Source organism: Thermobia domestica, chromosome 2, assembly GCF_964235325.1.
Source record: "Thermobia domestica chromosome 2, izTheDome1.hap1.1, whole genome shotgun sequence".
Classification (NCBI taxonomy): domain Eukaryota; kingdom Metazoa; phylum Arthropoda; class Insecta; order Zygentoma; family Lepismatidae; genus Thermobia; species Thermobia domestica.
The window spans coordinates 15,395,161-15,422,211 of record NC_137455.1 but is presented as its reverse complement, the minus strand read 5'-3'; the positions used below and the strand labels follow the sequence as shown (position 1 = coordinate 15,422,211).

Here is a 27,051-nt window from a genome sequence, read left to right as displayed (position 1 = left end):
CACAAATAAAACCTGCATTTTCTTGATTTTGAGCACTTTTTTATTACTTTCTTCCTTCCATGTTAAATATGTGCACATGTATTTTCTTAACATCAGTAATATTTTTCCTGTTTTTCTTTCCTTGTTTTCTTTTTCCTCCCAAATTTTGCTCCCTCTTACTTCGGCGCCCGAGGCCGTTGCTCCGCTCACCCTCCCCCCCTCATGGCACGGCACTGGGTTCTTAACCAGTGGCGGATCTAGTCCGGGATCGGGAGCCTAAACCCCTCCCATTTAAAAATAATTGAAGCTATTATTTATAAATTTTTGAAAGTTTATAGCAAACTCATGATATAGGTACTTATCACAGGCTAGGCTCCCTAGTTTTTACTTTCTAGATCCGCCTGCCGTTGTTTCGTTGTCAAATATCCAAGGAAAGATATACGAGTCCTGGGAACTAAGCAAACTTTGGAGAGCCAAGGTTTCCTTACAGTTCTACCCTCTTGGCCAAACAGAACAAATAGCTTACGGAATGAGAACGTGGAAGGAAATGGGAAAATAAGAGGGTAGAACTGTAAACGAAAAAATATATACACAGTGCTGCTAAACGAAAAAAATATATATGATATCCGAAAAAAATGAAATGAAATCTTTAAGTTTAATGTCCCACGGTTATGCCGGTTAGGATAAATGAGACGGTGATAATGAGAAATGAGTGAAATGAAGAAAGTGGGAGAAAACGGGAGAACCCCGAGAAAACCCACGCACACGGTGTTTGTCCACCACAAAGTTCACTTGGCGGGGGCTGGGATCGAACCCGGGACCCCAAGCACCAGAGGTGAACGCCCTACCACTGAGCCACCGCGGCCCCATATATATGGTATCCGAGTCTGATTCCGTAGTCTAGTAAGGCAAAATAGTGTAGTGGAGAAGGTCTATACTGTCTCGCATGACGATCTGCACCCCTTGGTCGTGGTTCGGTGCCCAAGTTTATAGAAATGAAATCTTTGTGCCACGGTTATGCCGGTTAGGCTAAAGGAGACGGTGATAATGAATAATGAATGAAATGGTGGAATGAAGAAAGTGGGAGGAAACGGGAGAACCCCGAAGAAACCCACAAAGTTCACTTGGCGGGGGCTGGGATCGAACCCAGGACCCCAAGCACCAGGGGTGAACGCTCTACCATTGAGCCACCGCGGCCCCCCACGTTTATAAACCTGGGGTCAATTTATGAACCTCTCACATCAGAGCCACCGTGCCTTTTTACATGTTTGTGTTTAATAGGATATCGTGATTTCCGGTATGAGTGCGTTGTTCATATTCCACATTAAATCATAAATACATCTTTTTTGTATTTTGTATTTGAAGTAAACAAATCAAAAAATGTCATCATCTACTAGTAACTCCAAACACCATGGTAGCATTCCATAGAAAATAATCCTAATTTTATTGTTATCCCATTTTACTAAAGGTGATCCCTTTTCCCTAAAGTTCACTCCGAAGCAGTGGCGCACGCAAAGGGGTAGTTCAGGTTTTTTCATCGCCTCCTTGAGCACGATATCCAAAAATAAAAATGTACTACATTAAAATATGAATATAAACACCTGAAAATATGTGAACTTGAAAATACAGAAATGCTCCCTCTTGACGAACTTCTGTATACACCACTGTTCCGATGTAGCCTCTTTTGAAACAAGTAATTCAACAGAGATAAACGAAAACTCTTTTATTATTATTTACATGCAGAAACACAGTTAAATATACTTTGAAAAATAAATATATAAAGCCAAAACCAAATAAAATACACCATGCAGCTTTGCAAAAACTTTGTCATAAATTATTTTGTTTCGGTATTTCCATGCTGTGACAATATTCCTTCGTTGCTTTGATGTAAAAATCTTGGAATTTAACCTTCAAGAACTGGTCTTGGTTGAGCTGAGCAAAACTTCCATGTTTTCAGTTTATATTTATATAGTTACTGCTTACAACTCGAAAACCGAAAATTTCATGTTGATGAAGTCCAACATTTTCCACAGACTACTTACAACTCGAAGACCGAAAATTTCATGTTGATGAAGTCCAACATTTTCCACAGAGGTGGGTAACGTTGATAGTAATATTTATGATGAAAAATTGTCTTGATTACTTGTGTCCTTGAAGAATAGTGACTCAAAATGTTCATTTACTTGACTTCGAAATTTGCATTACAACATCTGCATCTGCTATCAAATAGATACTGTTAAAGAAAATCATAGTGATATAAAAACTACTTTCACGTATGAGTTTAGAACAACAGCAACCAACGTAAGTAAATTGAGTCAACGTCCTAGTTCCACTGTATATCAATTCCTATGAAATGAACAAAGTAAAGCAGTATAGTGCCTATGATTAGTACTTGGATGTTGATCATTGGAAGAAAATCCGATCGTACTGGTAATGTAGCAGTCACCCAGCGTCGGAGGAACAAATGAGGAACTATTTCTATGAAAGAAACAGTGGATTCAGGTCAACAAATCAGCAAAAACACTGATGGACCAGGGATGTGCTCAATACAGAATTTCAAATAGACGGCAGGTATTTGCCACCGATTTTTATCTTTTATTTATTTATTTGTAAATAACACTGGTGATTAAACCAGCTTGCTAATTTCAATATTTCTTCCTTTCTCCACATATATCTATATCATGTCGTATTAACCATCATACATAGAACGAATGCTGTTAGACACAAAGAAAAATGTCACTCGTATTACGTAGAAGTTCTTCCTCCTACTAAATTCGGTTTTGTGGTTCTTGCATGTAATACTTGGTTTATCATTTAAAATTTTCATACAGTTATCTGTTTCTATTGTCAATAAAACGAAACGCAATTAACTGCTTTAAATCCGCTCAGCTCAACCTCCCAGATTTCGAAAGTTGGTCTGTATAATACAAGAGTTGTAATTCTCCTCACCAACAAAACGCTCCTGGTATTTGGCAAATCCACTTTTTGTCTTCTTCTTTGGTTTATCTAGAGCCTGTGCTGGGCGCCTCTTCTTTTTCTTTTTCTTGATAATAGCACCAGTTGGGCTGAGAGAAGTGATTGTGAAGGTAGGAATGGTATTCTCGGCTGTGATAACTGCTTGATCTGGTCGTTTCATGCATTAAAATAAAATAAAAAAGAAAACAACGTAACTACTAGGTCTTTACACTACAAAATAAAATGCAACTAAATAAAAACTAAAACAATATAATCGCACTAGTAAACAGAATAACATAATACACAAATTAAATAAAACAAAATAATGATCGAAATCGTTCGTTCAAAATGGTGATATATATATATATATTTCAGGACTAAATGCAACTTATTCAGCTTTATTTTCTACTTACAACAGTTACAACTGCATCTTCTGGTTACGAAAAATATTTGATTACGGTAAGAGGGTATACCCCTCCTCTTCCTCTCGCCACATATATATGGTATTTCGACTCCACGAATTCGAAAACTTGCCCTTCCTAAATATTAACTATTATACATAGCATAGTTTGCTCGGCGAAAAAAATGTGGATAGGATTATGTGATAATCTGGGATTTTACATTGTGGGATTTTACATTGAAAGATTTTCATTCCATTTCGAAATGAAACAGATTTGAGTTGAAGCGCTTTCCCTTTGTTTGAAAGAGTTAAAGCCACAGAACTGTTTCTACCATCTGTCATAGAGTATCCACTTGGAAACACTGGCCTACTGGAAGATGCAACTATTACGTCACAGAACATCTAGTTGGAAACACTGGCCTAGTGGATGATGTAACTATGACGTCACAGAGCATCCAGTTGCAAACACTGGCCTCCCGGAAGATATAACTACGACGTCACAGAGCATTCAGTTGGGGCCCCGATCGCTCAGTGTAAGAGCGAGCACCCCTGGTAAGCGGGATCTTTGGTTCAATCCTTGGTTCCCAGCTCCCACCAAGTGGGCTTTGTGATGGACAAACACCGTATGCATGGGTTTTCTCCGGGTTCTCACATTTCCTCCCACTTTCGTCATTCCAGCATTACCATCTATATCATCGTCACCGCTTGCCTCAGATTCGGTGCATAATAATCGTACGTTAAATTAAAAGACGGGACGCCCAGTGGAAAACACTGGTCTACCTCACTCAGAGTGAGTGCAAGTGATCTGCTGATGTCAGCTTGATTCATATGAAAAGAGCCGTCGGTTGGTTTGTTTAATAAACATTCCTTTAGTACTGTGGCTATACGAAACGTCAATTTGTAGTTTAATTGCAATTCAAACTGCGGGCTTCTTATTCCGTACCAGTCATCGCAAAATTTACATATCGGAACGCAATGGAAATAATGCAAGTACTAATTATAAGCCAAGTATCGCAAAGAAAAACACAAAAAATGTCGCAAACCGCTACGAAATGAGACCCTGCATGAGCTTCACGGGAATCGCACCCGAAGACTTATATGCTAAATCATATAGTCAAGACGGAGTTCCTGAAAAAAAAAAAAAAAAAAAAAAAACTCATTCATAACTCACGATAATCAACTGTAATCTTACAACGATATTGTCTATTTTTGCAAATACTTTCTAAGTATTGTTTATAGTTACGGGCAAAAGTGCTATTTTGAAGGCACAAGCACTTAAGAAGCAGCAGAAGAAGAAAGATATAAAGAAATAATTTAAATGTTGGTATCAAGGATGTTATAAATAGAGGATCTGCCCATATGTATCTTCATCCTATGGCTTCCTTCTTCATCCTATTAAATCGGTGAAGCCAAAAAGCAACCGAGCATCGGCACGTCTGATTGCCTACTCTCGTTTCTACCATCGTCTGATTGGCTACTTTTGTTTCCGCCATGATTGTTGGCTCAAAACATTGCGATCCTATTGGACGGAGTGGGCAGAGTAGGAGTGGCGAAACTGTGACGTATGGCTTCAAGATTTTGTTGTAAGGGCACATCCTCTATTTTATAAGATCCTTGGTTGGTATCGTATTAAAAAATATTTTGTTAATTTGGTTGCTATAACTACTTGTTTATCTTTTTGATGTCGTTGCTATGGCAATGTAAAAAAAAAAAGATATAAAGAAAAGAACGAAGTGCCATATTGTTTAGATTGATTGTATGATATTGTAATGGAACGATACCATATATTTTGAAAGTGAATAGGCCTATATATGTTCTAAAATGAATAACTGTATCGTGCAATCCAGAATAATTTTGTAATCTGTATAAATATACATTAGAATCAGGGGAAGTAACGTAAGCAAAAATAATTAACGTTACAATCTTACAGTTTGAGATTATATTTTAATCTCATCTATGTTTCTATTCAAGCAGCTTCAATTTCCAGTTTTCCCAACATACGGTGCGAGGTAAAGAAACTAGCCACCTTATCCTGCTTTGTTGGTTTCATTAACGACCTTATCTACTACGTTGAATGGCTAGAAATCGTCCCTGGTCAGAACAATTCCACAAGGACTATGTGTATGGCTATTCAAGGATACGTTTCCGATGGTTACTCCCCACAGCGAACGCGACTACGGTGGCTACTCGGTAATTATACTTTCGCCAGTTATAATTATACTTTCGCCAGGTATACTGTGAGCCAGCCAAGGTTTCCAGGCGTTAGTGCCACACCCTTATTCTCATTCATGCGAATCACGAGAAATAACCCTATTGTTACATAGATTTTCCTGTGATTAGCTAATTTTTCGGAATTTCCTTGTATTTTTGTGAATTTTCTTTTGTTATACACGCGCATACTTTATAATAGCAGAGTTCCAATACTCTGCACAAAGCATCTTTCAACTAGCTGTTCCTTGCTAAAAGCCCCGTGCCTGGCAAGACGTCTTTCCTTTCTTTTCCCTTCCTTTAGACATCTTTTACTGATTCCGAAACAGTAGGCGGTTTATTGTTCCGAAACGCACCAAATACGCTCGAGTCGACGTATTCTGTGCGTTTTTATTGCTTTCGCGTTTGCAACGCATTGTGATTAGCCATCCACATTTAAAAACATGGTCAGCGTATTCCAAGCGTACGCGTGAGCCATAAAAACGCATTGTGAACGAGACGATAGCCGTGTACTAAGATTCTTGGTTATGCCTTATTGGTGAGTTACTCGGTCAACTTTTCAAAAAAAAAAAAAAAAAAAAAAACGAGTTCAACTGAACAAAGGACCATTCACTGTGGTGAAAAGATGAATTACATGAACAAACATAGGACAATCTTTGCTCATTATGGCTGGGTGAGCATGACACTCTACCAGTGCTTCCGACAACGTTTGTTTCTGATGGGTTTAGGAGTACCATCCTTCCGGTATATCCTGCTTTTTATCATTTTCCATCATGTCTGGGAGTGATCTAGCATAAATTAGTATTTACTTGCCTGACGTTTAATAAGATCCATATTTGTTTTGCATTTCATCTTTTAAAAAATTACAAGAAATTATAGAATTTCTCAAACAGTTTGCGTCATGTGAGTAATTGAGCATATACGTACCTAGATACTGTAATATAGGCTACATTGATGATTCGACTCATAGTGTGGGTTTGGTTTAGTATGCGCTTCTGGAGTAGGTTAAAATTTAACTCTTGACGAGCAATGGTATATCATATATATAATTTTTTGTAAGGATTAACAATAGTATTAAAATATCCAGGAACTTCTTAAAATTTGTCAATATTATTTCACAATCCCAAACAATAATACAGGGAGTGAAAGAGTGTTTTCTCTGATCAAGGCTCAGTAGACACGGCGGGTATCATTGTAATAAAATATGCATTCAAACACAAGCGATTCGTGGATAATTTTACTAATGCATTTCCTCTGTCAAAAGCAGTGCCTGATTTAGGTTTAATGGGGCCCTAAGCTATTGAAAGGGGCCCTTTATATGTCAAGCTTTATGGGCCCTTTATACGGCAAACTTTCTTTTTCAGCGACTGAATGTCGCCGTTTTTTTTTTTTTTTTTTTTTAAGGTTTAAATATATGCTATATGCTAATTTATGGACCTAAAGGATGTTTAAATGGAAACAAGGGTCCATTACAAACAGGGTTGCAAAACGGGGGCTCCATTATAAGCGGGGCTGGAGAACAGGGGCCTCACTACAAGTGCAGCTGAGCAATAGAGACCTATTACTTGCTTCATAAAACACTAGTACATAACAATACAAAACACCATTGTTGTGTGTGCGTTTTATCTTATTTGCTCTTTCTTGTTATTTCGATATTACATTACAATCAGTTTTTTCTTTAAATTTTTTGGGCCCTCAAGCGAGTGGGGCCCTAAGCTATATAGCGTGTTTAGCTTATACGTGAACCCGGCACTGGTCAAAAGTGAGGGTTGTACAGACAATTATCATTCTGTTCTCGTAACCAGTACAGTTTCAGCATCGTTCACACGATTATAAGGTAGAGCTCCTTCGTGGCTAAGCGGTTAGCGTACACACCTATGAAGAAACGGGTTCGATTCCCAGCGGAAGCTCATGCGGTTTGGATTCCTACGTTAATCAGTAGGTCCACGTCTCATAGCCCCGCTGTTGAACGAAACGTTAAAATCAACTCAACGATTATAAGAACCTGTTCTCAAAAAGTGTTTTAAAAGCTCAGCTTTTTAAAATGAAAAATCAGTCATTTTTCGAAAGAATGTCCTGCATTCGATAATTTTTATATGGTAATCCTTCATAAGTAGGTTTCAGTGAAATGTCCGTACGTACATATGGAAATTACAATAATTATACAGTAAAACCTCTAAATAACGGAGAGCGGTGAGACATGAATACTTCTCAGTAAAGGGAGAGGTGTCTGTTACAGACAGGTTATATCATGATATGACGTTTCTGACAATCATAACTGTTTATGAATTTCTTAGGGGAAAGTTTGCAACAGTTTTCTGCTGTGTAATCCTACGGACATTAGTTTCTGATCGAAGTTTAATTATGATTGCTGGATCAGTTGAAGGAATCAATTCATATTTTATTTTGAAAGTGCAGAAAATATGTATTTTTTTGTGATAAATACATATGAATTGCGAATAATTCATGTCCGTTATGAGGAGGTTACTAGATCACTGGCGGTAAAGAAGACTGTGCGTGTCCGTATCTGACAGTGTCAGAAAAACAGAAGATTCTTTCGTAATAAAACAAGTATTTTTGCCGAGACATAATAACAAGTTCGTATTACGAAGGTATCAATTAAGGGAGATGACACGGTATTGCCTTTCCTAAAGAAGAAGCATCAAACAATAAATGGATTAAATATTTAAATATAGCTAGGCTATATAAGAAAGCGCATTGTATGAAAATAAAACCTGGTCATTGCTTTCTTTACCTAGAAAGGTCAGCTGTTTGGAATCGAATGGTTTCGGTTTGGGATGTGTACGTAACTTTTCAAACCTTGCACATTCGTTGCTACCGGAAGTGACAAAATTACATCACTCACTGGCAACTTCCGGACGCCTATAACTTACACATTTCCTCTGGACGATCTTATCGTAATTTATGGTTATCTCTAGTGTGCGGTTGAAAGTTTATTCGCGTACGTTAGCGATTCACAAGCCGCACACGAGAACCAATACTTAACTTCTGTTTAAACATGTTTGGTGTTATTAATATGACGCTAGTGGCTCCTATAAGACTATAATGTTAGTAGTCTGTCCGTTACTCTACACGATAACTGAACGAAAGTTATTTTTTAATGTTTCATTTTTATTTATTGTAATATATTCTATATAGCTGCAGGTATTAACTCGGCTGAATTCGTTAATGGAGTCAAACTGTTAAAAATTTGCATGGGTAACGGTGGCTTTAACGTTGGCTTCCATATCCCATTCATTCATAAAGGTACGTTTACATGTAACCTCCTCTTTATTGCCTTTAGCAGAATTTATTATTCTTGCACTTAAAAAATGAACACACTTACCTGTATTTGAATCTTAATTTATAGATATTAAGCGTATTTCTTGCATATTGTTAAGGCTATGCAATAGAACGTAATGGATTAACTGCGTACTTGAAACCAGTGGCGTACACGGAACTCTATCAAGGGGGTACTTAAATTCATATTTTCTATATCTTGTAAAAAAGGGCTAAACATGGTAATCCCCTATGTGTACGCCATTGTTGCAAACAAGCTACTTCGCTCGGAAAATAAGGAAGAAAGGCTTCCTTTACAGAACAGATCGAACCCATGCTGTATAAAAACATCCCATAACTCAAAAAAAGTGTATTGCTCATTCCATTGTCTAATGATAAAGTGGAGTGTAAAAAAAATAATACCAAACTCAACAGGCCTGCCTGGTCGCCCATTCCCCAGATCGCACATCAGAAACACGAAACGAAGAGAGAAGAGCAACACATGCAAGGCAAGTGGGTGGGTGTGAGGCGTAAAACGTGTTACGGTTGGCATTCAACCGAACCTAGCAGAGCAGGGAAGCCATCAGGCATTCTTTGTCAAAGCAACGACCGACGGACAGACCACTCCACTCCAACAGACTGACACAGCACGAAGTATCTGGGGCTCGGGAGTTGCTGCTGTGCATCGATGAATGCAGGCTGTGACTACATGTGTGTGTTGAATGTGAGGTGGAGCAGTGCCTTGCCTTATGACGCAAAAAGATATAGAGAACGAACCTACGCCCTTTCTTTCTCCCATAAATGTAACCTTCAAACTCCGCACATTGGTGCGAGGTTTGTCCAGTGCTCATACGGAAACCATGATTTCTTCATTATTTCTTTTCGCACAGAACGTGCTTGCTCCCTCGTGACCAGGTGGTTAACGCACGTACTTTCTGTAACGATGGTCCTGTTCGACTTTCGGTAAGGGGCAGTGGTGTACGCAAAGGGTTTGGGATTTAAACCCCTCTTGAACAAGATATAGAAAAATGCACATTCACTATAGGCCCTATTAAGATTTAAATAGAAAAATCACGCTTGAAATGAAATGAAGTTTTGACTCCCACAGTTATGCTGGCTACGCTATAGGACAGTAGCGTCATTTCAGATTTGGCTTATGAAGGGCAAAGCCCCTTGATATAAGTAAAATTTCGCGTTTTTCACTGACTTACTACTATTCTATTGATAAAATCTATATAAATTTCAAACTTATGGGGGCAAATGCCCCTCCCTGTCCCCTAAATGACGCCCCTGCTATAGGAGACTGTGCTGATTAGAAACGAATGAAACGGTGGAATGAAGAAAGTGGGAGGAAACGAGCGAACCCGAGAAAACCCATGCACACGGTGTTTGTCCACAACAAAGAAAAAGCTAGGATCGAACCAAGGACACCATGCACCAGAAGTGAACGCTCTACCACTGAGCCACGCGAAAAAATCATGCTTGTTCCAAAGGAAATGAACTTGAGTGTTTCAACCTCTACGAAATTCTGCGTACGTTTGGTATGGGAACTTGCCTCGGGATACAAAACCCTGTAGTGACTCAGATCTCAATTTAAATAACAGACCCCGACTCATATAAAAAGTCTTGCCACCGTTTTCGGATAGGCAGAACTCATGCATTCTTCACTAAATACAGCAGTAATCAGTGGCGTACACAACTTCTTCAAGAGGGAGGTTTAAGCTCCCAAATTAGTCTCTTTTCAAGATTTTTGTATGTATAACATGGTAAATGTATTATTTCATAATAACTTGTTGAGGTGGTTCAAAGCTCGGAATCTCTCTCTGCGTACGCCACTGGTGACAATAATTAAATAAGAATTCAGGATGACTTACGGTTTGTATTAAGAAAAAAAAAAATGATTGGTGAACACAAAGTGTAATCCGAGAAAACTTCTGGGGCGAAAGACCTTTAGGTATGATGCACAAAAACAGCAGGAATAATATAACTTGTAAGTAATATTAGTAATAACAACGACCTTGATTTGCTTGACCTGGCAGCACTAGGTTTCTTTAGCTATACAGTTCGTTAATACATAATTTAAAATACGTACTGTACACATATTCTTCCACTTTTGGTACTATACGAGGCAGAAACATGGCATTATGGAAGAATGAAAATAAACGGCTAGGGGCGTTTGGAATGTATGGAATTTACGTATAATAATAAGGACGTGTTATTGAAAGAAGAGCAGCAATGGAAATAGTTTAGAAGAAAACTATTTGGGCCATTCATTATCAGAGAAAAAAAATCTTATTACTACGTACAAGGCTGTACTTTGACTAGGGCAAATTGTACGATCGACCCATACCCGTGCCATATGAGGAAAAAGTACCGGTAACAAGCTACTGTTTTTAATTGTGGTTCAAAATATTTGGAAGTAATAAACTATCATTTTGTAAGATATTTTTATAACTTCATATTATTAATATCATGAAGTGTACTTATCACGTCAACAATGGTGAATACCAGACTTAATCTTTGACATAGCAAAGCTTGGTTGAAAAAAATCACAACAGCGATATGAGTTTGTCTTAGATCAATGGTGGTCAATGACTAAACTTTCCACAAAACTACGCTACACTTTTACAATTTTATTTTCATAAAGGTGCAGATGTTACACAGGCCTGTGAAGAAAGGCATGATACGTTATCAAAAGCAACAGTCAAAAGATGGTTCAGTCTCTTTCTCGTTCTGGAAATTTCGGTGTGCAAGATCCTCATTCCAGTGGGTGACCAATCACAGAAAAAAGTAGATTATATTCTGGAAGCAGTTGAGCAAGATCGGCATCTAAGAAAGATCGGCATCTAAACATCACCAAATATTGTTAAAACCATACAGCAACTTATGGGGGGAAAATACGGTATAAAAGCAACGTAAACTGAAATCTAATATTTAAAAAAAGGTAAACACTAGAGATAGCCAACTTCCAAAAGGTTTCACAGTGAAATAACTGGGAGATGGAACTTGTCTAGTTTCGTTACGTTCAGTAGGTCACGGCACAAAAGCATAATAGAAATACAAAATTCTGACAACAAAATGTACTTGATTTTGTCTACATTTTCAATTATCAGCAAACGTAGAACATTGGACATTTACCAATAACTTGCTCATATAATGTAAGAAAAAAGTGTGACATTTGGTAATTACTCTTTTTATATTTTAAAGTTTTGAATTTTCTGTAATTAGTATGACCCTAGTCATAATATAAACAAATACTATAGGGAAATTCAGAACAGAGTGAGAATTTCTGCCTTTCGAAAAGGGATTTTATAGCGTTCCTATAGTTGGTATCACTGCTTGGTAGTCTCATAAAGAAAGATTCGATCGGAGTTTACTTGAGTATCAGTTTTACCTCAATACTTCTCATATACCATCAATCAGCATGTTAAAAAAAAAAAAAAAAACAAACAAAAAAAAAAACGATCTTGTTAATTTTCTCGAAAACTCGAATGAGAATTTATCCTCAAATATGTCATTGTAAAATTCTCATTAACTCCTGTAACCTAAAGACTACATGCGTAACAAGAGAAAGGCCCAGCCCCCATAAAAACTATTGGTCCTCTACAGTGGCGTATTTAGGGGGGCTTCCGGGCTTAAGCCCCCTCGAAATCTTACTTACTATAGTAAAGTATATGAAATATCTTGCAGAAGTTTCACATTTTGACGCAAAGTCCCCCCCGAAAGTTAGCAAAGCCACCCCTGAAACAAAACCGTAAATACGCTACTGGTCCTCTAGAATACCATTGGACCACAAGTAAGGTTCTTTACATTCTCTGAAATAAATTTGTATTCCTCTCTACCTAGCGAAATATTTTAGTTATGTCTGAGATGACTGGTTAGCGGTAAATGTGTATAAATGATGAATAAAATGTTATTGAAGTGGTGTTAGTTCTCAGAAACGTAAGTAGTCAGGGTCGGCCCTAAGCAATTTGTGTCCCGTACAACGGCATCATTTGCTAACCTCCCCCTTCTCCAGAATGAACAAATCTTAAAAGACACGATTTTAAGATGAACATGAACAACAAAGGAGAAGGAAAAAGCACTTTAACTCAGAAAGGCCTAAGCACTACAAACAAAATCTCCTTCTGTCTGGTTTTTCTTCTTTAAATAAGTCTATTATGTTAGTACGATATTAGTATGTATGTATGTTATTAGTATGTACAATAAAATAAATACATCTGCAGAGGAAAGATGGTTATCCTTTTACATAGAATTCAATATCGAGCTTCAATCTCAATATATCAGTTTGCAATTCCAGTGCAACTAACTCTTTTATCTTTATTTCTTGATTTTCCCTCTACATTTGTACTTTTTAAAAATAAAACTTTGATTCCACATTCACTGATAAGAAAATTGTTTGAGACAAAAACAATACTAGTTTTCATATCAAAACTCTGATAACTAACTAAATGGAACAGGTGTTCACTACTGTTCGGGAATTAAGTTCTTGTATTTGACAACAATCAAGTAATGCATGCTGGGATTTGTTTGACCATTTGCTTTAGCACTGTCCATGCGACCTTAAATTAATGTAACATAAACATAATATATGAATGTAGTATTCAAATAGGTCAGCTTAGTAAATTTAACTATCATCATCATGAAGTCTGTTTCTAACAAGAAATATTTATATTAAATAATATAATTATTACTTTGCCACCCCGTGCAAATGCACGTGTTGCACATATGGCAACGCCGCCCTGCCTGCAGGACAAGAAGAGAGCTTCATTTGATGCACCCTTTGACATTTTACTATTCCACTTCTTGTTTCACTCTTTTATCTCCAGCCGTTTGTAATTTACAAACATTGGATGATTCATTTGAAATACCCGGTAGAAGTATTGGTTCTAAGATCACTCTACGACACCAAAGCATAGGAATAGAACAACTTAAGAAATTGTCTAAAGCCAAGTAATGTATATAACTAGACCAAAATACGAATGACGTTTTTGGCTTGTGTTTTACCATACTTTGTTGGTGAGCGCAGAGGGATAGGTAAGCGGAAAGTCTAACTAACGCAGTATAGCCAATGCTCTTTCAAATAATAGTTTATATGTTGTAAATAGCCCGATATGCTTCGTATTAAAGGAGAGTTATTGGCTATTTCGAGTTCCAGTCCAGTCGGTACAAGTGTAGTCGGTAAGTCGTCTACTTAGCAACTAGACGGCTCTGGTAGGATCCCCAGTGGAAATAGGAAAATTCTTTCTTGTTCTTTTCTCGTTAAAAAATAGCTCTGAATTGCAACCAACCTTGGTCGAACGAGCATCGGCCCACATTTCGGAAATAAAACTCTGTAATTAAAAATAAACCTCATATATTAAGGTTGTTAACGAGATAGGAAGTAGATCATAAAAACTAAACCTCTCGCCATCGTCCCCCCTGTCCCTTCTGGTTTCATCACTGGTCTAGACGAATTCGCTAGAAATTGTATAGAAAGTACGAAACCATGTACAGTGCTTTTATTGTGACCATTATAGAATACAAATTTAGTACGTTACGAATACTGTGAATAATAATAATAATAATAATAATAATAATAATAATAATAATAATAATAATAATAATAATAATAATAATAATAATAATAATAATAATAATAATAATAATAATAATGCCTTAAGTAAATCAACTGATAACTTCTTTAAAGTTTAGTAAGTGGCCACTGACCTCTATCTTCCAACAATCCTCACGACGCTGGGTAAAGGCCGCAAGTTTTCCCACACATGCTCAGGCTTAGGATATATTAATAACTCGTTCAAGTATTGGTTATATTCATACTGCTTAAGGTGTAGCCGAATGCACGTGGTTCCGGGTTCAATTCCGCGTAAGGGTATTTAATCTCTCGGATCCCACTTTATACTTAGTTTACGTCCCATATAGCCTCGTAGCTGAAAAGCGACGTTAAACTCTAGTCAAATAAGCATCACTGTTTGACTTTCGTGATCGTGCGGGAGCGGGCAGTGGCAGCTCTTGAGGGAAGACATCAGTACTATCTGAGGAGATAGAGCTTACCTAACGCTCTAATTCTTGCATAAAGATGAACTTGTATGTGGCTTTCTTTCCCTAGCTTGTAGTGATCATATAGAACCTGTATGTGTTACCGATATGACTTATCTCGAGAGCCGCCACTGCGAACCGATAAACCATTTACGGCACTATTAAACTTCTTATCATTTCAAGTTGCTGATACTCAATATTTATAAACTGTTATTGTTCTTTGTTATGGCAAACTATTCTATATCACAATATATTTACGTATATACTTACGTATCACAAGAAAATCTAATATAAGCTTTATCCATTCAACTGGGTATCCCCAACAGAACAAATGGAAGAGAAGGGCTTTAGTTGGGGCTATTATTTCACACATAACACTGCTGCCCTATCTGTATGCCATTATTTCAGCCTTTCTACACCAGGATTCGCCATCTCTTAATACATGTCATTCTTCATTGCCCCACGCTGCAGAATCAACAGTGAAAAGTATATGCAATGTGATTCGTGAGGAATCGAACCTGGGACCATGATCATCAAAGTCACGGGAGCGAACCATTTCGCTATACATGAACACCGGAATGCTGCTTCTAGGAGTTATAAGCTCCACTTTCTTCAATATTAGATGTTTTTTTCTTTTCGGAAAACTTATTATGATATAACATTTCGAGAAAGATCCTCTTCCAAGAAGATCGCACTACACTATAATTTACGAATAGCAAAGCCATACTCGAAGATAGTAACCATCCCGTTCCATACATTATATTCTGTGTGTATTACGCCACTATACAGCACGTTTCTGTATGTTAAACAGCGTTTTATTCAGCGTTACCGCAACATCGTTATTGCGAAAACAACTGATGGGAATGTTTACTATGTTATTAGGTACACCCACTGATGCAAATCCCGGGGGGATGTGGGACGTTCCCTCCAATCTTGGAACTGGGGGACTGTCTCCTCCCCCCAATAATCCGATTTAAAATGTGTTTTGGGGGGAGAAATGTGATGATTTGTGTCTAATTGCCACAAAGCAAAGTGAAATGAAATTGATGTCCCCCAGAATCAGCTTCAAATTTGCCCGGCTCCCAATCTTTCACAGCAGTTTTTCAACCTCATAAATATTTTAAACATCGTTAACAAAAAAAAAAAAAAAAAAAAAAAGGAAGGTCTCACCCGTCAGCTCCAATGCTGAAGGCAGATTTGCGCCGTTGAGTAGACCTAAATTTAAAAAAATAATGAATGAGAAAAAGGAAAAGGGAAAAAGAAATAATGAACGAGAAAAAGGGAGAAAAAGAAATAAAGAACGAGAAAAAGGGAGAAAAAGAAACAAGAACTTATTAAATTATTAAAATGAAAGTTGATATGTAACAATACGTACGTTTTTCTGTAGTGGCAATACTTCTTGCTATGTATGAAAGAGGTTTCTGAGTCCGATCTTTCGCTTTACATCAAATGTGCAACGAATTTCAACTGATTACGATGTGTTAACAATATTTGATATAGCTGTCTTTATATTTTTATCAGTTTCATCATCTTCTGTAAAAATGTTTCACTTATGACGCATTATCATGCTCCACACATGTGAAGTTTTTCTCTCTCTTTTTACGTGTCTTCTCTCTTGGACAGTTTTTGTTTCTTTCGTCGTATGTATTGTGACACTATAACTTGAGAGAACACGCTATTTGGTTCAATACTGGATGTGTGAAAAAGAAGGCATTCTGTTAATGCTCTCCTGTCATGAGAATGACGTGACGGAAAAGCAAGCACGTCCACTCCGCCAACCAGTTGTTTCGCACATGCTATGCTATAGATTGATGAAACCACTTCTCTCCCTACTGCAGCGTTGAGCGAGGCAAAGTCGCCGCGTCAACTACAGCCTTCACGAGCCCCATTGCGATATCGTTGTTAGCTGTCTCACGCACGGAACCTGGGCTGGCTGGCGACCACGTTTCGATGGAATGGAAAGCTCTGCGGCAGCTGCGCTCACCCAACCACGAACCTTGCGTCGAGGGAACAAGCAACTGCGCTCACCGTAGGACACGAACGAACGAGGAAGCGAAAGCATAACCAGTTAGAGTTGAACCATGGAGGACGATATCAGGATTGTGCACGAAGTGGAGAAATATCCCTTTTTGTATGATACAAAGAGAAGCGACTACAAAGACCAAAAGAAAAAGGACGAAACATGGATGCAGATCGGGGAGGAACTCAATATGGCAGGTAAATATGTGACAATATCGTAAACATTCCTTATCTATCAAATGCTATAATAATCATGAATTTCATTTTTTTCATTTGCAGCAAAGCAACTACATTTCACCAAGGACACTCACAGCTCAGTTCCACGTAATGCATTTTTTCTTCGTTTCTGACCTATTTATTCATTTGTATTATGAATTAATATTCATTTCCTTTCAGGATTAATAGGTAATATGGACGAGTGATTGAATTTGCATTACCTTCTGAGTTGCGCAATGCGCATTCTCATTTTTCTTCACAACCGCCATTTTGTTGTACCGTCCACGTTTATCATTCTTCAGTAGTAGTATGTAGAGTAACCCTAAGTTTTATTTAGGCACGCAGTTCTACCAAAATAATCTTCATTGCAACATGGAGTCGGGGAGAGGGGGAGGTACATGCTGTGGATCAACTTCGCATAGTAGCTTTCAACATTTCTTAGGTATTTCATCACTACTTTCCTGTCCGGAAAATTCCAATCCTTTACCTCTGGGCTACCACATACAAACAGCAACAAAAGTTCTTTTCCACGATAATTTGACATGTATTCGGCTTCCTGATTGTCTTACATTTACTCCACAAGTCATTTGATAAATAATGAACACATGGTGATTTCGTCTCAACGATTTTTCAACTTCGTAAAGGAGAGAGTACCTTCAAAGTTTAGCGCTTTATTTTTACACTTCTATACAGTGGCGTACGCAAGGGGGGTTCGAGATTTTAATTCCCCCTTGAGGAAGATATGAAAAAGTAAACGTTTAATATACATACAATTCACGCATATTTGGGAAGAATTTGAGGTTTAATGCTGCTGCTTGAAGTCTTTTGTGTACGCCACTGCTTTCATATATTCATAATACAACTTCTGTTGGTTTATTATTACGTCCGCATACTATTTACTGCTATAAATTATAACCACTCCATTTAACTTCGACCAATACTAGTAGACGACACTTTTGTTGTTAAGTTAAAAAAAATAAGTTACTGAAAACAGTCAATGACGCTACTTCAATTGCTTAATTCGTTTACATTCATTGCGAACACATTTCCATTTTAAAAAAAAAAACAACATACTATTGAACAAGACTGTACAACACGACATGGAACTGCAAGTCTTAACGAAGTTTATGTATAAGTTTACTCACAGATGAATAAGTTTTCTTTTTTTCTTTTTTTTTTTTTTTTTTTTTTTAATCAACGACATCAAACAACGAACTCATAAATTGATAACGCATTGTTGATACAAAGAATTCGATTTCATTTGTTCTGAATAACAACAGGAAATACTGCAAGTTATCAATCAATGCTCTTCTCTTAATTTAAGTATTATTAGGAATAATTTAATTGATTATATCTTATCACGTTTTATCTCTGTAAATCACGCTAATGGCTGCTAGAATTCATGTTTCTAATTATGCTAGAATAATTATTCAGTTAGGAATTAATTATATTCATGTGTTTATTTTTTTCTTTCTTGTTACTGTTGTGAGTTCTGTATATTCGTATCGTATGTAGATCCCATACCTATTGGGAAGCGAAATTAATAGGAAGGTGTGGTGCGTTGTTAATTAATATGAACTGCGACGGTAACGGAATGAGAGCCTCTATACAATCCGTACCACGGTACTTTCGAATGTTTGCCATATTCTGATGTAGTAAATAGTTGTTGACAGTTCCAAAATAGTTTTTTTTTTTATCAGTAGTTTTCAACCTGGGAGACGCGTTCCGCATGGAGATGTGAATATTAGAAAATGATCGTTAAAAAACTGATTTCAGATAATTATTGAATGTGTTTTCATACTAAATTACACAGAATAAATTCACGTTCGTATTAGCATACCAACACGGGGCATGTATTGATTGTTTGAAAGTTGAACGGAAAATTGGGATTCAAATCACACTTAACGTTTTTTATCGGTAGGATGAATTCTCTTCTTGAGGATCGAACCAAGGACCACACAAACTAGTGGACTGTGTCGCTGATAAACGGACACGTCAGCACATGGTATAGTGATTGATTCGTTCGTATTTAAGTCAGCAGCGAGGCTGTATAGGACGATACCTGTAGCTGAAAATCATCTGAACCATTCTAGGGCATTAGATACTCTCTTATTGCGGGTACTCGAGAGGTTTGCACTGAATGCATGTAGGGAGGCCAGTAAACTGGCGATAAAAGCTAGCTTGCGGATTTTTAGCAAAGAGCGTGCATTAGATGAAACAGGTTGGGAGCCTACTGTACTGTGATTACGTCCATAAGACCATTCTAGTCGCGCCGGGATATAGAGCCATTCTTGTAAGAAAGTTGTACCCTTAAAATGTATTACTGTGCCGGAACCAGTTCTTTTTCCGAAGTTCGTTACGCAATAATGGCGGACTTTCAGGGATGGACGCGGAGGATCTTTTCAAATAAGCAAGGTGGAGTATGGTTACTTAGCTTTTGTATTAACGATAATAGTATTTTCAACCTGTGCTTATTGAAGTAAAGAAAATATAAAGAAATAAAAATAATAAATGAGGTTCAGCGATCATGGAACATACAAATACAGTTCTTTTTTATTTTTCTTTTTTAATTGGATCTCTCTTCCTAATTGGAACGGGATTAATCTCTGCAGCAAATTGGAATTTTAATGACTTTGGTACCACTTAATTTCCGATGTGAAACACCGTACGTTTGATTTCGGGCTATGTGAGATTGTGGTAGACAACATTGTTCCCGTGGGTTGCTCATTATTTAACGAACTTCCAGAAACCGCCTGGCGAAGTCCATTCACCCTTAAATTATTAACAATATTACAGCAGTAAAGAAAGAAAATGGAATTAAGACTACAGGGGCTTATAAAGGTACTATCCCGGAAATTGTCTGGTGGAACTGAGGGAGGAGCTCCGTGTTCGAACCAGGACCTCCTGACTTCGAAGCAAGAACGCTATCTACTAGCCTACTACCTACTAGTTCATTTCGGATTGTCCCATGTCTTCGCACACATTTCATCAACTATCATCATTTCTATTTACATTTTATATCTTTTAAGTCAGTGGTTCCCTACCGATATCCCGCAGTCTTATAGGTTGTCGTCAAATTTTAAAATTTAAAAACCATGAAGCATTTAATAATTAGTGAAAATGAATTTTGAGACACACTCGACTAGTCAGCTGAGTACTGAGTACTACAGAAAGTCACTTCTTCATAAAACTCATACTCTTACACTACCGTAATTAATAAAATATTATATACTTGTCTTTGTCTTTCTGTGAGTCTGTTATCAGCCTTTCGCATAAGAAATGATCCACCAAATTTGGTACACAGATCTTCAAGAAAATCTACTTGCGTACGAAGCCGTTTTTTTTTTATTTTGGGGGGAACGTGGGAGGCCAAGCGTTATGCGCGTTTCTTCTTTCCAAGGTATAATAACGCCTTTTACGTATGCAACCCACTTTACACATGTGTTCTGCGGACTTAACGTAACAGGATAACTACCCGGCTAGTGAAAAGGTTGTTATGGAGAAATTGCTCAAGGACATTCTTCTCTCTTTTTATCCAGATTCTGAATTACGATCCAGGAATGAAAAATAGGTGTGCCTTCAGTAAGGTATGCCATCAGTCAAGAAAGGTTGGAAACCTCTGATTTAGCTTATGGACCATACAACAACCTAAACATTTAATTTCCGCTGCTATCTATTGAGGTCAAGATCTACCGTTGTGGTAGAAATGAGAGATAAAAACACTCGTGTTATTTAAGGCACTTTCCCGCATTCACCTGGTGTAGTTGAAAAAAATACCACGGGGTATAAAATTAAACAAATCAGATATACTGAAACTTCAGATCGCCATATTTAATTATAGACAGTAATAGCAGCAAACTAATCATGACTAAATTCTGAGCAACCGGAAGATCCTAGCTTCAAATCCAGTGGCTAATGAGCGGGGGCGGATCCAGGACCGACTTCGAGGGGGAGGGGGTTCTCATACTGCTACTTTTAAGGGCTCCGAACTTTGGGATGGGTTTTATTTATATATATAAAATAAGAAAGTTTCGTCTTCTGGATCCGCCCCTGCTGATGAAGATTGTTCTCAGTTCCACTAGACGAATATCGAACTGGTGGCCGATTTCACTTATGTTCTGGTTTTTCGTTATTGATTATTAGTACTCCCTGCGCAACTTGGCCCTGGGGGCTTTATCTAGAAATGAAATTATATCCTTAATTTGACCTACGTTTTATTAGATATAGCGAAACAGTGGAATGATGTGCCAATTATATTTTTGTTTTCACTCGAGATTAGCGTCTCCTTCAGCAGCGGGGTTATATGAGACGTGGATCTACAGGAGCTTAACATCCACATGATATCCCACCGGGAATTAAACCCGGATCTCCCACACCATAGTACGTCAATGAAATACTCACAGTTTCCTTTTCTATAATCATATCGTATCATAAAGTAGGAACATCTGTCCCTGGTAAAAGCAACGTTGTATTTAGTTTTCAGCCTTGCTATAACATTCGCCCAAGATCGATTGTATCCAAGCTGCTGCTACGCTCGTTGTTTTACTACAGCTGTTGCTATAATCAGTGATGCGGGCGAGCTTTTGTGGAGTCCAAGCAGCCAGACATGTATGTCGGTCGGTCGGTCTGCCGTTTCACCAGATGAAATAGTCGCCAACTCGAAAGTTTGCCAAGGACACCAAGCACCCGCGGCAAAAGTTCAACGCGTCGTTGCTTCTTTTGGTTTGTGTTCGCTGGAAAATCGATTAGCACAAGCGTTGTCGATATGTGAGTTGGGTAGATAACAAAACAATAGAAGATACCAGGGTATCAGTGTGACTGTGAAACGGTGTGTTTCCTAAGGCTGCTCTCAAATAATACCATATAAGTTATTTGGCACGAAGTCAAGAGAACATGAAAAATAAAAGCTTGTGCCTTCAAATGTATAACGTCTAAAAGCTGCTTTTTAATTCGTTAGACGTTCGCCCGTACGTCCGTACTAGCACCAGCGTTATTTCAGATTTTGCTCTGAGAGGGGGGGGGGATTAATTATTCACCGTGTCTCATGACTTACTGTGTTACTACAAAATATCCGGGAAGGAAATTCCCTCTCCAAATGACGACCCTGCTTAGTAGTCAAGGTTGTATCGCCCTAAAAGCAAAACCTCGTCTAATTACAGTGCCATTGTACTTTAGTTTGAAAGGGAGGTGAGGGGTGATGATTCCGCGGAAAGAAATTAACAGGTGTTAGGTCCTCCGCGTATTGAAGATGCCATCTCCGTATTCTTCTCCTACTTAAAACATAAGTTATTGCTGGTTGTTCATATATTGGGTGTAAGCAAAAAAGGATACGCTCACGCATTTCGGAAATGATTCAGACGGGAATCCCCCCCTTCCCCTTCCCAACCGAGGATTCGCAAAAGTTACTAAAGTTCTGGAGCAACTCTTCGGTCAAGAAAGGGTGTGTTACGTTTTTAGCTGTGCCACTGGTGGTACCTCCCAGGTAAAAAATAACGCCCTATATTATACTGTGATCAAAATAAGAGATGAATTGACATCTGAAATAGTACGGGTTATCTTGTTGCCACACTGTGAGTATTCCGTTGAGGCATCTGAAAAAAAAAAAAAAAAAAAAAAACTCCCTTCACGTCGATTGACAAACGCCTCTGAACATTGTTATAAGCAGGGGCGTCGTTTTGGAAAGACAGGAAGGATCAATCCTGAGTTTGAAACACACATGTTTTTAAATATTGTACACTAATAAACTAATAAAACGTGGAAATTCTTATGTCGCTGGACACTCCCCAACAAAACCTGAAATGAGGCGGGAAATTGCAATGTTGTTGCCCCTTTCTACAGAAACTCTCCGGCAACGTTTATAACCAGTCTTGCTCTCAGTGAGCTTAATATCCCTTCCCAGTACAAATTTACACTTACTTTTGAACCGTCAATTTGTTCCTAATTTTGATCAGAGTATACTGATCTTCAAATCGGTCTTTTATCAGTGAATATTTTGAATAGCTTGAACGTTCTACCACTTTCATCTAGTGACAGTGGATGAACAATTGCCGACTTGGTATAAACTTTACGAGGGGTTCGAAATCTGTGACTACCCTTCATCTCTTGATTCTTCACCACCTAAATGCGTGGTTGGTACTTAAATGTAAACTCTAACCTACTTCGTTATCCATATACTTTCATTGTTATTGTAAATTTAGTTTCTAATTGAAAGTTTATTAATAAATAAAAATTACACATGATTTATTAATTATGTTTATCTTCTTTAGTTCCAGATATCAAAGCCAGATGGAGATCTCTACGTGATCGATTCGTGCGAGAGAAGAAAAACTTGATAGCAAAAGCTGACAAAGGTGGTGCACCCACCAGCAAGGAACAGTGGCCTCTGCTAGAGCCTATGGCGTTCCTATGGGATCTTATTACCCACAGAAAGTAAGTCAATAAATTTATTGGATCTGCTTGTCTCCCAAAAATCACATTAGCTAATAAAGCAGCTGTGCAATTGACTGGTCGCATAACAAAGTTAAAAAACATTAAATAGGATATGACGTGACGACTAGACTTGGCCGGTTTAAGGCAGTAGGCCGGTGCTCACAAAACCTATCTATCGCTGGTTCGAATCCCACGAATGTAATGTATTGTTTTTTTCACCATGGATTTCATTATGATCATTAATTTACCGTTGTTTCCTTTAGTTGAAAGCGCATGTGTTTTATTCATAACTAATTAAGACCAATGAAGTGTGTTTTGAAAGACTTCTCTCAAGGTTTATAAGGTTTCGCTACACGAGATAAATGTTGGCATGGTACAATTGGCAGTAGGATTGCATACCTATACGCTATACTCAAACTGTTACAATCGTCTTAAAGTTACTAACAATAAAATATGTTACTTTAATGCTTTTTCCCCCTAGAACAGGAGTTCTCAACCTTTTCCAAAGTCGTACCACCAAAGCGTATTAATTATTCATACCATCATAAGCCGTATGTGCCACGCGTACCACAGGTTGAGAAACCTTGCCCTAGAATATAAGATCAATGAATTTAAAAAAAAATTGCAAAACTTCTCTTGCTGTATCTATTAAATAAACTGACATTAGAAATTTGTCTTTGATTCAGGTTAATTATAATTTAAGAAGTAACTGTGCTCGAATATTTCTATAAAGTGGTTGTTGGTAGCCAGGGACGTACACAAGAGTAGGTCTTGGTGATCCCGATTTTTTTGTAAATTTAGTCTTAATTTTAGAGGTGATTTTACAAATTTTAATACTGTATAATTTTATCATAATATTGAATTTGGAGTTTTCTAAAGCTTTGGGCCCCTCCCGAAATAAATTCCTCCGTACGTACCAGTTGGTAGCAACAAGTCAATCAGTCAGAATACACTTTTTACAAAATAACTGCGATTCTCTAAACATTTTAGTCTTACATTTTCCTTCCGAAATTACAAAATTTAAAAGTATTTACTGTTTAGACCTTTTCTCAGTTTTTATTTTATTTTATTTATTTATTTTTATTCTTGTGACTAGAGGTTGTGGTACATATAAAAGACAGCCAAGCAGTGGCGGGGATAAATTTTGCAGACTAAGCTCTGCAAGTCTTCCAGAGAACGGCATACATATTATAGATGAGTAGTTGATCATAACCGGGGGGGGGGGGGAGGGAGCGAAGTGTATCCTTGATATTGAATACAAATCATTGTGATTACCAGTTTTTTCTTTTTCTTTTTCTTTCTTTCTTTCTTTTTTTTTTTTTTTTTTTTTTTTTTTTTTTATTCGTACTGACTTATCTTACATGGTGTAACCAACCGTGAGATATTAAGCTACAAATTATCTAATAAAACTATAAAATATTTAATTATTTTTCCAGTATAATTACAATCCCGCATTAGTTCAAAAGTGGATTAGAACTGGTAAAACATGATTTTTTTTTTTTCAAATACATGAGCGGAATTTTAGATATTTCTAACTTGAAGAGAAAGTTGATAGTCACGCAGTGGTTTTCAACTGATGTGTCACGACACACTAGTGTGCCACGCAGTCCCCTAAGGCGTGTCGTGAAATTTTAGAATTTAAAAATCATGAAGAATTTAATAATAATTGATTAAAATCGAGACAGACTTTACCAGTCAACACCTCTAGTGGCAGCAATAATATTCAGTGCTATATAGAGTCATTATAAAAATTGTTTTCACTATTGTAATGGATATTATTATTTATAATAAAAATATCAAACAAGTGTCGCGATGTGCTAGACGTTCAGTAAAATGTGTTGTCAGACAAAAAAGGTTGAGAACCACTGGTCTATGTAATTGATAGATAATTTATTGACAATAATAACAGCTGTCAAGAAAAAATGTGTACTACTGGTATTTTAAAATTCATTAATCTTACATTTGACTCGTCCAGATATAAATAATGGTTTAAAGTTTCAAGCATGGGGTAAAAACAACCTCTTATTAATACATTTATCATAATAAAATTCTTGCCCATATTAGTTCGGTCTGAGAAAAAGATACATTTTTGGTTCACAGACATATAGATCATTATAAAATTTATTTTAAAAGCTGCTACATTATTTCCATTAGTAATAATCGGGTGTATATGTTTACATTGTATTGGTGTATATCCTCGTTAAGTGTTTTATTTATTTAAAAGTTCGTTTGTGTTTGTTTTCTTGTAGAGACATTCGTCCTAAAAAGAAGCCCCTTACTCATCAGCCAGAGTGGGTGGAAGTGGCTGGAGAACCGTACTACGACTATGAAACTGGAACGCCTGATGGTGCTGTATCACCTCCTGGACCTGGAGATAGTCTTTACGGCTCAGACATTCCGTGTGTTGTGTTAGAAGACGGCGAAGCACAAGATTATCAGGAGCAGCCAGTGTCGAAGAAAAGGCGGGTGAATGACAGCAATTCAATGGATAGATATCCATCACCGGAACAGGAAAGGAATCGCAAGGACGAACCTCATTTTGTGATTGAGCAGCCACTGGAGAGGCCCAACAGACAAGACGACCAAGGTTTTGGAATTGAACAATCCGCTGACCGGGTCCGTTCTCAAGACAATGTGCGTACAGTGTATGACGAAGACGAACTATTTTGTTTAAGTGTTGCAGCTTCATTGAAAAGATTTTCAACCCAGAAAAAGGCTTTGGCTAAGTTAAAAATCCAACAAGCGTTATATGAGATAGAGTTCATGCCATCAACACAGCCAGCTAGTGCTGCACCGGCATCGAACTCACGCCCTGTCGTTGTCGGGGAAGCTTACAGTTACAACGGACAAAAGACGATGCCAAAGCTATCACGCCACCCATCGCCCCCAATTCTACACGCCGCATCATCCACAGGATCTCATTTAGATTTCGCTGCAATTGAAGACGCTAGCAATTAAGAGTGCGGACAAGTGTGTATGGTGTGTGTGTGTGTGTGTGCATGTACTTACGTATAAACACATTCGTGTGCTTTTATTCTATGACGTTCAATGCAAATTACGTAGTTATACATGTTTGGTTAGTGATAACTAGTGACGAAAAAAATTGCTTTAAAACTTCCTCCAAGAACCAAATGCAAAGTACAAAGCCTTAAATACCAGTACATTGTGTGTATATATAGTATATATTAATTCAATGGAGTATATTTATCAGAACAAATTTGATGGGTAGCTGGACTCATTAGCAAAATTTATTTTATCTTAATTAGCCATTATTATATAATTTATGTGATCCAAAATTAAATTCGCTGAGAAAATTAAAAGGCATAATATTTGATATATGTTGGTGCTCTGATTGATTTTACTCTTAATACTTAAAGATAAAATTGTTTTTTAAAAGAAAAAAAGGTATGCGTGGATTATCATTCATTAATAAATTAATTAGAATAAATTATTTTTGGCTTATTTTTAAAATTATCTTTAGGATTTCTATATACCGTGTTCGTATATGTTCAACGGGAAGGATTCGT

The 27,051-nt window shown here is 37.4% G+C and overlaps 2 protein-coding genes across 9 annotated transcripts in view; one reads left to right on the top strand and one right to left on the bottom strand.

Moving 5' to 3' along the window:
* LOC145670527 (uncharacterized) overlaps positions 1-27,051 on the bottom strand; it is a 155,750-nt gene that overhangs the window by 32,306 nt on the left and 96,393 nt on the right. For 4 of the 8 annotated variants that reach the window (XM_081739338.1, XM_081739328.1, XM_081739309.1 and 1 more), the window contains one exon: positions 2,929-3,102. The exons of 3 other annotated variants lie outside the window; for them this stretch is intronic. In XM_081739338.1, the coding sequence (XP_081595464.1) occupies positions 2,929-3,102 (174 nt within the window). Of the gene's footprint in view, positions 1-2,928; positions 3,103-27,051 lie in introns of those variants that run through there. One more of the 8 variants, XM_081739353.1, reaches the window with a different exon arrangement.
* On the top strand, positions 16,634-26,975 carry LOC145670671 (uncharacterized). Its single transcript, XM_081739466.1, has 3 exons — positions 16,634-17,077; positions 23,362-23,524; positions 25,774-26,975. The coding sequence occupies exons 1-3, from the start codon at positions 16,942-16,944 to the stop codon at positions 26,480-26,482; spliced, it is 1,008 nt and encodes a 335-aa protein (XP_081595592.1). The 5' UTR covers positions 16,634-16,941; the 3' UTR covers positions 26,483-26,975.